Source organism: Chrysemys picta, chromosome 6, assembly GCF_011386835.1.
Source record: "Chrysemys picta bellii isolate R12L10 chromosome 6, ASM1138683v2, whole genome shotgun sequence".
Taxonomy (NCBI): domain Eukaryota; kingdom Metazoa; phylum Chordata; order Testudines; family Emydidae; genus Chrysemys; species Chrysemys picta.
In genome coordinates, this window is record NC_088796.1 from 40,327,335 (window position 1) to 40,341,004 (window position 13,670).

General features: G+C 43.6%; 1 protein-coding gene across 2 annotated transcripts in view; it reads left to right on the forward strand.

Annotated features, from left to right (window-relative positions):
- The first annotated feature begins 3,582 nt into the window (after window positions 1-3,582).
- Window positions 3,583-13,670, forward strand: part of RGS7BP (regulator of G protein signaling 7 binding protein) — a 75,851-nt gene continuing 65,763 nt past the window's right edge. Inside the window, exons 1-2 of one of the 2 annotated variants that reach the window (XM_005300980.5) lie at window positions 3,583-4,433; window positions 7,154-7,320. In XM_005300980.5, coding sequence (XP_005301037.2) covers window positions 4,275-4,433; window positions 7,154-7,320 — 326 coding nt within the window. In that variant the 5' untranslated portion in view covers window positions 3,583-4,274. The remainder of the gene's footprint in view (window positions 4,434-7,153; window positions 7,321-13,670) is intronic. The other variant, XM_005300981.5, reaches the window with a different exon arrangement.

Here is a 13,670-nt window from a genome sequence, read left to right on the forward strand (position 1 = left end):
AAATATTTTTTTTAAATTATAACAAATAAGATAAATATCAGAAGTCCCTGGCCATTTATCTAGCCACTATCTAGAATGTCATTTTGCATCAATTCAGTGGTTCAAATTCATCCTTGATGTAGTCCCGATGACATCCGTTGGTTTACACTAGGGTCCAGTAAGTAGAACTCATTAATTTCTATTGATTTATTTACACTGGATATACCAGCTCTTCAGACACGCAACTCCAATAGCTGAAACTCAGTTCCTTAGAAAAGATAACTATTTTTTGTTCTGCAAGGGCAATGTAGGACGGTGTACCCATTGGTGAGTGAAAAATTAGTCATGTGTGCTTTGCCAGTGATATTGATCCGATTGAAACATTGCAAGAATAAGTGCAAAAATTGCTAGAAAGAGTAGTGGTGGAAGCAGAGAAGTTAGGTCCAAAGATTACGTTGACATCTTAGTCTGTTGAAAAGATATTCCTACCCAAATCTGAGGAGGCATTGGAGTGCACTGAGCACTTCAAATAGCTGGGTAGCATGACTACAAGGGATGCTAAACATCACTTAGAGATCTGAAATAGAACTGGATTTGCAAATACTGCTCTAGCAACACTGAGCCACATTTGGAGTAGTAAAGATATTACTATGACATGTAAAATGAAAGTATGGCAGTCTCTTGCTATATGCATGTGAGGTGTGGATGCTAAGGAAATAGGACATTAAGAGGCTTTCTGTCTTCGAACTGAAATGCCACAGGCAATTATTGTGCTTTAGCTATACTTTGCATGCAAATAATGAAGAGAAAAGTGCACAAACTTACAACATAACCGGGATGATACCTGATATCATCTAGACCAGTGATTCTCAAACTTTTGTACTGGTGACCCCTTTCACATAGCAAGCCTCTGAGTGTGACCCCCCCTTATAAATTAAAAACACTTTTTTAATATACACCTCTACCCCGATATAACATGACCCAATATAACATGAATTCGGATATAATGCGGTAAAGCAGCGCTCCGGGGTGGGCAGGGCTGTGCACTCCAGCGGATCAAAGCAAGTTCGATATAACGCGGTTTCACTTATAACGCAGTAAGATTTTTTGGCTCCCGAGGACAGCATTATATTGGGGTAGAGGTGTATTTAACACCATTATAAATGCTGGATGCAAACCGGGGTCTGGGGTTGGGTCTGACTGCTCATGACCCCCCATGTAGTAATCTCACGACCCCCTGAGGGGTCCCGACCCACAGTTTGAGAACCCCTGATCTAGACGACAAGAGGAAGAAAACTTGAGCTTGTGGGACAAGTGAGTCAGATGAGCAGAGGAAGAGTGACAAAGCGTTTTGCAGGCTCTGGTGCTGGGGCAAGGGGTACTCTCAGCAAGTGTGATTAGATGATGGGGCTGACTGGACAGGATGCGGTATGCTGCACTTCTCAAAGCTGCGTGAAGACTGTAAATTGTGTAGGAAGGCTGCTGGCCAGTGACTCCCAGGTGGTGTGTTTACTGTTCATTGTGATGTGATTTAATGGTGCTTTGTACTATGAAAGTATAACAAATAAATAAATAAACAAACAATGACAGTGTGAGGAGAAATTGCCTTCATATCTTTGCTGTCTAGAGAAGAAGTGTAGTCCCATGGCTAAAGGCACAGAAGCCTGGACGTTTATGTTTTTTCTGGCTCTGCCCAATGAATCAATGTGTGGTCTTGAGCAAATCATTCACATCTTTCTAGGCTTCACTCTTCCCATCTGTAAAATGGTGATAAGGATATTTGCCCACTTCTGTAAAGCACTGAGATATACCAATGAAAAGCACTCTAAGTACCAACTACTGTATTATTATTACTACTACTACATAGGGGTTGAGCTATGGTACTTAAACTCCTTTGAAACATAAATTCATAGGCTTGCAACGCTGACTCAGCCCTGTATCCCTAGCAGTATATTATGCAGTTTACTGTGAAAAGGGAAATGGGCTGTCTTTCAAATGGCACTTGTAAATAGATATCCTCTCAGCTCTGTCTGGCTGTTGAAGATCCCACGGCAATTCTTGTAAAAAAGAAAGTAAGGTTTTGGCCCGGTGTCCTTGGCCAGTGGTTCGCTGCCGCCCTCCATCCTAGACCGTATCTACTTTAGAGTGTTTTTTTCCCCCCTAAAAATTTTCCACCACTGCTGCAACCACTGCAGCTCCACCAGTGATAGTAACATTGGTAGTGTGCCAAAATAGACGCCACCAGCATTATAATCACAATGTCATCAAACCCTGCTCAGAGCAGTGGTTACAACAATGGGGACCACTGATACCCAGTCTATACTAACACTTCCATTGTTGCTCCCACTGACAGGAGCACTGGTGGGAAGTTTTAAGAAAACAATTTGAATGTAGACAAGGCTATAAAGGTGTCTGCATTCCATTCTGTGTATCCTGGAAACAGGTCTGCAGTCTTGTCCCTTAGAGTGCTTGAATCTCCATGTGTATCTTCAGAGGCAGATTGAGCTCAGAGTTTGTAACGTGCGCCTTTGGTCTTAAAGATGCTATATATGTAAAATATCCCACATTGTACTATGAAAAATTCTGTTTCATGCTGTAGAGAAAGCTATTGTGCAATACCTCAAGTGAGGCAAATTCAGAAGTGACCATTACTGCATTACTACTAACAGGGATGGTGGAGCATAGATTTGTAGTCAGGCCCAGCACCTGAGGTATTGGGTTAGAGCAGAAGCCTGATGAATCAGGGATGTGCTATGTCTGACTAGACTTGGAGAAAGTGGCTGATGACTTGAGCCAATCTTACCACAGCATAGCAGCGTTCTCCTTCTGAGAAGGAAAGTGCATTCGCTCCCTGGGGTGTTTCATGCTTCACCCCATTGTACAGGAATATTATGGGATTCAAGGAGTGTAGAGGAAACGAGAAGAAATGTTTATATAATGCTTTCTACCCTCCAGGAAGAAGGTCTGTTGTGACTGTTGTTTGAGGGTTGAGTCTTTGTGTTGTGCACTGCAGAATCTCCCCTCCCTAACCTCAGATAAGAGCATTTTCTCTGATATGCAAAATTCCATAACAAGAATATTTGTTTTTGTATTCTAGGGCCCCATTTTTGATCAAGGAATCAATGATTGTTTAAAAAGACAAACCCTTCCTCCAAATAAGTAACGTGATTGTTGATTAGCTCAGGAGCTTTGCAGAAAATCAGATGTGGAACTGTGCTAATTAGGGTCAAGGATACTCTGTATAGTACTGTAATTGGCGTCAGTTAGCTCCAAGGAGCTATGCACTTACTACATTTATATCAAAGGGAAAGGGATAACTTTTTGTGTAAGATTGCTCACGGGGCAAATTGCTCAGCGTTTGTAAGCTGTGACTCTTACAAGTTTAAGGGAGTAGCTATTAAAGCTATCAAATTTTTGCCTCTGACCTGGACACCTACACAATTCAGGCCATAAACACTTTGCTTGAAATATGGGCCGGGGGTAAGGGGTTCACTCTGACGCTTCTGCTTTCTAATAATAGAGCCGATGAAGTAATACTGCAAGCGCTGCTCTTTGCGGATGGGATTGGGTTAATGTATACACTGTAGGGGGAGTTGCATGGATGGATCACATTAGTATTCCCGCCCTATCAATGTGCTATGTTGCTCACCACGTCAGTCTGCCCGATTCCCTACGTCTAACCAGTCCCACCAAAGGGTTCAGATGGGATCTTCAGCGAGACGAGCCCTTGGAGACCGGATCTAGGCGAACGCTTAGAGCCCAGGGAGGCGCAGGTCCGCACGCACACACGCGGCCCTTCTCTCCCGGGGGATGAAGAAGCGGGCGCTGCTCTGGGAAGACACCAGGCGAGCCAGCCCCGGCAGCAGCGCAGGTTTTGAAGGCTGAATTCCCTCCTGAATGGCAGCTGCCAGCTGCCAGCCCCGGCTGCCTCTGCCCGACCTGCAAATCGATGCCGAAGGGAGGAGGGCTCAGCGCGCCAGCACGGGGCTCTTTCTGCAGGGGCTGACATGCTGCTGAGCGAGAGAAGTTGACGAGCCCGCTCCCCTGTCTGGCTGTAGTAGGAAGGATGCTGCCGGGCCCCGCGCTCGCTACCCCAGCCCTCCAGCACGCTGAAGGTGACCAGCCGCCGCTGCAGCATCGTAGCCTGTGACTGGAGAGGTGTGGGGAGAGAAAAGTGACTCTGGATCCCTCCTCGGACTCATCGTCGCCGAGCTGCTGCCGCTGGTGGTGGGGGAAACATTTGCCCGCCCCTGCTGGAACCAGTGCAGCTGCTTGTGCTTGGTGGATGCGTGTGCATGAGTTCTGCACCGAATGGGCGCAAGAAGCGCCCCAGGACCGCTGGCTCTATCTTCCAGATCAGCAAGCCGCCCCTGCCCGGCAGGGACGGGGAACGCCGGGGCAGCGGCTCTGAGAGCTCCTACAAAACCCAGAGAGCCCTGGAGGACTGCAAGATGGTGGGTAAAACAAAGGGCTTTTTTTCCCCCCAAATGTATTTTTGTAGTTTGCGGTCGTGCCGCTCCCCCTCCAGCTTGTCTATTCCGATCACGTGCAGCTGCACTATTTTTAAAACTGCGGCCCCCGGTTAAGTTGACACCCTTTCGCCCGGGTCGTAATGGCTAAAGACAGACCATGTGCCGCGAGAGGGAGAACACTCCTGATAGAGCCTGCAGATTTTTGACCCTCAACCCCCCAAATTGTATTAGCAAAATCGAAAACAAGGGTAGCAGCGGCTAGTGCACCAAAATAATCCAGATCCATTGCAGCCCATTGCAAAAACCCGGCTCCGGCACTCTCTCTCTCCCCCCCACCCACAAGATCCAGCCCAATTTTGGTCCCAACCCGCCCAAATTCTAATGCCTTGCCTAGAAAGATCACAACTGTAGCTACTCCAACTGCACTAATAAAATCTGTATCCTGATTCATCTCAACCTAGCAATGCTGCAAAACCCAGGACCTGGCACCTAGATTCTGCTGAATTCTGTCAATTTTGGCCCCAACCCCTTAAAATCCACCATTTAAATAGATAACAAGTAGAGGTGCTTTTAGTATGCCAGAAATGTCTGGACTTCAACACACCTTGGCAGTGCAAAATACTAGATTAAAGCACCAGGATCTTACTGGATCCATCTAATTTTTGGCCCCCCAAATGTAACAGCACACAATTTCTTCACTAAGGTAGTCAGTTAGTATGCCCTAAATATTTGGACCCCAGCATGTTCCAACAAAACAACAGCACAAAATCCCTGTCCCTGGCACCAGAATCCAGTTGGACCTCAGCAATATTGGGCCCCAACTTTGCAAATTAGAAACTCTAACTAGAAAATAGGTGGAGCTGATGCTATTTTTCATTAAAAATCTGAACCCTGAATATCAGCCCTCTATCATTGGAACATACACTGGGGTACCTGCATCCTGCCAGATCCTGGCAATTTTTGGCCCTACTACTCCAAATTCAACTGTCTAAATAGAGGGAGAAATGTAGCAGCTCCGAGTACACCAAAAAAGTCCAGACCCTGTTGCAAGTTGTCACGGCGGCACTATAAATACATATATCTAGCAACATTTTTTCATTCTAATCCCCCAAATTTGAACAGCTTAATAGAGAAGAAGTGGAACTGGAGAAGCTGCACTATTTAGCTGGTAAAATGTTTAGATTTGAGATTAAAAAAACAAAAGTTTGGGACCAAAAATTGCCAAGACCCAGCAGCATTCAGGTGCTGAATCCAGCTTTTTGTGCTATTGCTGTTCCCAGATGCACAAGGGTCCAGATGTTTTGGTGGCACAGTAGCACTACCATTGTATTCTATTTAGGCAGTGGCTTTGGGGTGATAACTGCCAACATTTGGCTGTCTTCACCAGAATCCGGGTGCCAGATTTGAGATTTTTATGGAACTTTGCACTCCAATGGACTGAGGTCCAGATTTTTTGTATTCTTCTTATTATTATTTTGTGCACCAGCATCTATACTTGTTCTCCTTTTAGGCCATGGGACTTGGGGGCTTGAGGCCAAATTTAGCAGGATCCATGTGCTGCATCTGTTTTTTAGCAGATGTATAAGGATGCATTAGGGTCTGGATTGTTTTGGGGCACTAGAAGCAGCTAAACCAGTTCTCTTATTAATGCTAGGGAATTTGGGGAGGAAGGGACAAAATTGGCAGGATCCAGGTACAGGAGCTGGGTTTTTACACCACCCTTGCACAGAGATGCATTGGGGCCCGACCCAAAATTTCTTGGTGCAATATGAGCAGCTACTCTTGCTCTCTATTTAGGCATTAGAATTTGAGGGTTGTCTCCAAAATTTGGCTGGATCTGATAGGATCCAGGTAAATCCAGATTTTTATCTCCTTCTTCCCAACTACAAGTGGCCTTTATTCATGCTTTTATCTCTAGCAGATCATGATTGCATTGAAAGTCAACATACATTTTGTTTCTTTAAAATAAAAAGAATGCACATTGTAGATTAATGGAACAAAATAATAATCTTTCCAATGTTGTGAATATAAAGATTTATCCAATAGTGTCCAAATGTATCTGGTAGTGTGATGCCGGGTTGGAGTATTCTGTGGCAAGGCTGAGAGGTTTATCTATTTCTTTGTCTGTTTATTTCACACTGGCCAAAGGCTTTCTGGAATACTAAGTGGAAAGTGCCTTTCTAGTACATCTTATCAGCCAACAACTTCAGATCAATTTCAAGTCTGAAACCTGGGTTAGAAGCCAGTGACAGGAAGGAAATCATTACAAAATAAATTAGCAAAGGCTCCAGTGCATAAATGAATGGTACTTTCCACTCCCTAAATGTGTTGCTAATCAGAAACCAGAGGGAGTGAAGGGAATCATCTCTGGAGACATTTTCGTCTTTCATTATGATAAAAAATAATCTTGTGCTACCAGGAGAAGAAAAGCCGTTATTTATGTCTGCATAATATTTAAGATTAACTACCCAAACACATTCAGAGATTTAGTTGGAATATTACTTTCCTGCAAGAGAATATTTATGGTACATATAAGGTAGCTCACATGAAGGCCCTACGTATTTACTAAATGTTAAGGACTTGATCCCATTCTCTGTGAAGTCAATAGGAGCAGGCCTTGAAGTAGGAATGTTTTTATAAATGCCCCATTATTTTATCAGTGTACTTAAATGTTTCATGTAAGTAAACAATCTGTTTTTCAGCTTGTTCAGGAGTTCAATACCCTGGTGGCTCTATACCGGGAGTTAGTCATTTCCATTGGGGACGTCTCCGTCAATTGTCCGTCTCTACATGCTGAAATGCAAAAGACTAGAACCAAAGGATGTGAGATGGCCTATCAGGCGCACCAAAAACTAGCAGCAATCTCTGGGTAAGAGTCTTCTTGTATTTCTTCCATTCAAGCAAGTACCTTCATAATATTCAAGTTTCTGGTTGCTAAACAGTATTTCAAGGGAGCTTTGGGCAAAGGCACCAAACTATTATACTACCAGTCTATGCAGAAATCAGTGTTAGGATTTAAACTAAGAGATGTATGGTCTTGGATTTTACGGAATATACAAACACTTATCACAGCATCATTTTGGGCTAAATCATGCTGCTGATAGGAATTTGGCACTGATGATAGTATCCTATTCATTTCATTGAGACTTTTCTGTAAAGTGAGAAGGGTATGGCCTTTAATTGGCAGTCACAATGCAAAATGTTCAAAAGAATATAATCTGTGGTTGAGCTTCCAGGGTGAAATTCCATGGGCCTGATCCTGCAGTTCTAACACAATGCCCCATCAGTGGGAATATTACATGACTAAAGACTGCAGGAATGGGCCTTAAGATAATATGGTTTTATAAATAGCTAAATAGCCTGTGCAGGGAGAGAAATCACCAATTTGATCACTAAGCAGTTGCAATTTACATTTGTAAAATTTACACCTGCATCTGCTAATACTCTGCTTTACACTACAGTTGATTTTGCATGTACAAAATAGGGAGACTAAACTTCTGTCCTTATGGCTATTTACCTCTAGATCAGCAGTTCCCAAAGTTTACCCTAGCATGGATCACATCTTAAAGGAAATATTGTCTTGTGGACCATCTCCTTTCTCATTTGCTTATGTGTGACATCCCTGTCGGAACAACAGCTGTTGCTTACAACAAAAAGACATAGAGGGGAAATATTTATGTATTTTCATTTCTCTTTAATGTAATGAGTATTTTGTCCTTTTTGAAAAAAAAGTTAATCACATCTCTTCATTTCGTCTTCCCTTCTCATCTGTTCTGTTTCTCTCAGCTGAAAACAAGGATGAGAAAAAACAAGCTCTCTACGGACCACCAGCAAGTGCTCCTCAGACCATAAGTGGTCCACAGACCACAATTTTAGGAGCTATTGCCTTAGATATTTTAAGTTTGGATCCTGCAAGTTGCCTAGTGCCTCCTGTGATTTAAAGAACCGCCTTGTTGTCCACTAAACTTCAATGGGACTTGAACTAACTCAGCATCTTGCAGGATCAAGCCCTTGAAGTGGGACATACTTTAAAATACATAGAGCTTAAACATAAATCATTTCCATAATTTACATCTGTATTCACCTATCACATTTGCCTATATTAAATCATCTTTCTTATGTCTGCTAACTCTCTCATCTATTTGTATTGAAATGTGGGCTACAGCCTCCCAGACCATCTTTGCCTATTTGAGTCTGCAGTAAAGCCATATTACTAAATTTGTGACACCACATCCTTGTCATGGTAACAGAATGTGTCATCACAAACTCAGGATTATGGCTATTGCAGGATAAATGAAGAGAAAAAGCTGATCTCTCAAATAAGGGTAAAATCCCCCCCACCTTCATAAAGCCTGAGTATTTGGGTTCTGTGCAGGTGAAGTGCACAGGTATTGAGAGGTGAAATCCACTTGCCAATTAGTGGTTGCTGCATAGCACTCCTGCTTCTGCTGCTTCAGCCTATAAACTGTAGTAGTGGCCCCCAGTACTTCAACATCGGCCATGCAGGGTGTTAGGGCCACTGCATCAACATAAATGTATATCTCCCTTAGCTCGTCATAGCCTTCTGTGCCTGCCTTTGAAGATCCAACATGGAGATGCTTTCTGTGTCACACACAGATGATGCACTGAGATTCCTGTGTGGCTGCTCTGCCCATGATTTCCCCAAGCCAGCCCCTACCGGGCTTAAGTGAGATGGAGAGCCATATATTGGCCTTCCGTACCACTGGTGAATCTCACTCCAAAACCAAAACACTGCCCAAGCACAGTGCTTTTGGTATAATTTTCTTCAGATTTGATTTTGTGCAAAATTCTCTTTTAAATAGACACTGTTCACTCTGACTTGTTCCCCAAGCAAAAAACAAGCTCTTACAAAACTTAGGTCTGACAGCACTAAAAATACCCCCCAAAAAATAGCTGTTATTTTTAAAATTCATTCCGTTTAGGTGTCATATCAAAGGTAAGGAAATATGCTTGTTTCAAAAGATATGATTTTAACATGTTCATGTCTCAGATAGAAATCTGATGCACTCACAGAGATGTCCTGCAGGTGCTATGAAATTGACATTGTAACTCATCTAAGACTGTATTAAACAATTGTAAATAATGTGATATCCATAACAACTGGTAAGTATTAAAAACCCAACAGTTCACTATAAATTGCTTATTTTGTCCAGTAGGCATTTCACAAGATGTGCGTCGCATGTTTAACCTCCTTCACCTGAATAATGAGAGCAACAGTGAGAGCCTAATTAACTTGTTTCATGCAGTGTTTGAGGACTGGATTAAGCCGGCCAGGTCAGGGAAGGTTGGGGATACAATGAGGATTCAGAGTGGAAAAGAAATAGAGATGGCAACAGACATGGAGTATCGGTCCCTAATTCTGTAAGAAGAATGATGTATTGCACAGGGGTTTGGGTCTGGACTGAGATAGGATAAGACAGACTGGAGGGGGAAACGCATTAGGGATGTCAAGTATCAGAGGGGTAGCCGTGTTAGTCTGAATCTGTAAAAAGCAACAGAGGGTCCTGTGGCACCTTTGAGACTAACAGAAGTATTGGGAGCATAAGCTTTCGTGGGTAAGAACCTCACTTCTTCAGATGCAAGTAATGGAAATCTCTAGAGGCAGGTATATATCAGTGTGGAGATAACGAGGTTAGTTCAATCAGGGAGGGTGAGGTGCTCTGCTAGCAGTTGAGGTGTGAACACCAAGGGAGGAGAAACTGTTTCTGTAGTTGGATAGCCATTCACAGTCTTTGTTTAATCCTGATCTGATGGTGTCAAATTTGCAAATGAACTGGAGCTCAGCAGTTTCTCTTTGGAGTCTGGTCCTGAAGTTTTTTTGCTGTAAGATGGCAACCTTTACATCTGCTATTGTGTGGCCAGGGAGGTTGAAGTGTTCTCCTACAGGTTTTTGTATATTGCCATTCCTGATATCTGACTTGTGTCCATTTATCCTCTTGCGTAGTGACTGTCCAGTTTGGCCAATGTACATAGCAGAGGGGCATTGCTGGCATATGATGGCATATATAACATTAGTGGACATGCAGGTGAATGAGCCGGTGATGTTGTAGCTGATCTGGTTAGGTCCAGTGATGGTGTTGCTGGTGTAGATATGTGGGCAGAGTTGGCATCGAGGTTTGTTGCATGGGTTGGTTCCTGAGTTAGAGTTGTTATGGTGCGGTGCGTGGTTGCTGGTGGTTGTAGATCACTACGCTATATTGATGACATCTTCATCATCTGGACCCATGGGAAGGAGGCCCTGGAAGAATTCCACCATGCTTTCAACAGCTTCCACCCCACCATCAACCTCAGCCTGGACCAATCTACACGGGAGGTCCACTTCCTGGACACCACCGTACAAATAAGCGATGGCCACATTAACACCACCCTATACCGAAAACCCACCGACCGCTACGCCTACCTTCATGCCTCCAGCTTCCACCCCGGTCACACCACACGATCCATCGTCTATAGCCAAGCACTGAGGTACAATCGCATCTGCTCCAACCCCTCAGACAGAGACCAACACCTGCAAGATCTTCACCAAGCATTCTCAAAACTACGATACCCACACAAGGAAATAAAGAAACAAATCAACAGAGCCAGACGTGTACCCAGAAGCCTCCTGCTACAAGACAGGCCCAGAAGAGAAACCAACAGAACTCCACTGGCCATCACCTACAGTCCTCAGCTTAAACCTCTCCAACGCATCATCAGTGATCTACAACCCATCCTGGACAATGATCCCTCACTTTCACAGACCTTGGGAGGCAGGCCAGTCCTCGCCCACAGACAACCTGCCAACCTTAAGCATATTCTCACCAGCAACCACGCACCGCACCATAACAACTCTAACTCAGGAACCAACCCATGCAACAAACCTCGATGCCAACTCTGCCCACATATCTACACCAGCAACACCATCACTGGACCTAACCAGATCAGCTACAACATCACCGGCTCATTCACCTGCATGTCCACTAATGTTATATATGCCATCATATGCCAGCAATGCCCCTCTGCTATGTACATTGGCCAAACTGGACAGTCACTACGCAAGAGGATAAATGGACACAAGTCAGATATCAGGAATGGCAATATACAAAAACCTGTAGGAGAACACTTCAACCTCCCTGGCCACACAATAGCAGATGTAAAGGTTGCCATCTTACAGCAAAAAAACTTCAGGACCAGACTCCAAAGAGAAACTGCTGAGCTCCAGTTCATTTGCAAATTTGACACCATCAGATCAGGATTAAACAAAGACTGTGAATGGCTGTCCAACTACAGAAACAGTTTCTCCTCCCTTGGTGTTCACACCTCAACTGCTAGCAGAGCACCTCACCCTCCCTGATTGAACTAACCTCGTTATCTCCACACTGATATATACCTGCCTCTAGAGATTTCCATTACTTGCATCTGAAGAAGTGAGGTTCTTACCCACGAAAGCTTATGCTCCCAATACTTCTGTTAGTCTCAAAGGTGCCACAGGACCCTCTGTTGCATTAGGGATGGTAACATAATAGAAAGGAAAGAAGCAGGAGTAGAGATTTTTGAGGACTAGAATGCACTGGTAAGGAGGCAGCAGCACAAGGAGAGGCAGAATTGGAAGGAAACATGGGAGGATAAAAAGTTAGAGCAGGAAATAAATGGACAGAAATGAGTGGGGAACAGGAAGAGAAGGCACCCGTTGTGGAGGGAGGGAAAAGGTGCACCTGAGGAGGAGGGCAGTTAGCAAAGGAAAGGGAGGGATGGGTGTTTTCTGTAGCCTTTAAAAATAAATGAGAGCGAGAGAGACATAAGAAGAAAGACAAAAAACAAGACAGCAGGAAAAGTGTTGCTTTGGCACTGAGTTTGTTGTGGGGACACAGCCCTGGGTGGCCCTGCTAAATATAGACAATGAAGAGAAAAGTTTAAAATATCAGTGGTTTTTTTTAATTAAACTACAATTATTGGTTAAAATCAAGACCAAGAAGAATGTCTAACATTGCCTCTGTGGTAGTTAGCACCACTTAAAATATATTGTACCCAAGTTAAAGGAATAAGAAACAGCTGAAAATATTAAGTAGCTATAAACATGTTTAATCAAAACTGCATGTTCTGTTCATACACTGAATACCACGGGAGTCTCTGTGTCCTGCACGTATAGTCCCTGAAAATTCTGATACAGCATCCAAAGTTACAGTAGTCCTGGTGTGATGTATTGTCAGCTGGGCAAAGCCACCTCCCCAACTCTCTTGCCTTCTCTTATGGACCTGGTTTAGGGGTTCACACAAGAGAGAGGGCAGAGACTGGTCAGGTCAGGGGTGAGGAGCGAGCATACAGAAGCAGGGCCAGAGCTAGTGCAGAGCCGGAGCTGGACTATGGGAATTCTCCATTTTTCTGGATGGAGCCCTCTGGGCTATCGCATGGAGGCACCGCCCCATAACATGAAGATGTGGGAGGAACTCCATAGTAGCTAGTGTATAAAGTAATATATTGATATTGCCTCAAACCAACCCTGTTATGACTTTTGGGGAATAACAAATATAAATAAAAACATTTGAAGTAGAAACTTTCCAACTTTATATCTTCATTTAGCAGCAATGGAAATACAAGGAAATAGTTTCTAATGGTGCTTGTGCCTTACCACATGAGGTCAAATCCTGCTCACCTTACTCCCTCAAGAATCACATTAACTTAAAGAGATTATTTTCAAGAATAAGGTGAATAGGATTTGACTCTTGAGCTGAATTATTGCAGTTGATTATGGTTTCAGAAGCTAGAAATGTTAATGGAATTCTACTTCATATTATATGCATGTGTAGGATCACAGGTTATGGTCAAAGCAGCAGAGACTACAGCAGCAATAGAAAATGAGTCAGCAGGATTTTCTTCAAAGATAGAGTTCAGAGGAAGATTTAAAAATGGGAAAGGCATCTGGGTGAGGATGAAGGAAAAAGTACTGAGGAGGTACAATTCTTTTTTGGAAGAGGATCTGGTCTATAGGAAGGTAAGGGACTGGGCAGGTGCAGTGATTGGCAAGGGAGCAAAGAGTGAAGAGCTGGGTTTGTGGGCAAAGTACATTATTATTTTGGGGCATAAACAAGGACAGAAAGAACTCAGGGCTGGAATTTCAAACACACATATGCACCACTGCACGCACACTTTTGAAAATGCCTAATTTATTACTCAGATACCTGATATGCATGTATAGTTCATATGCTGTGTGTGCACATA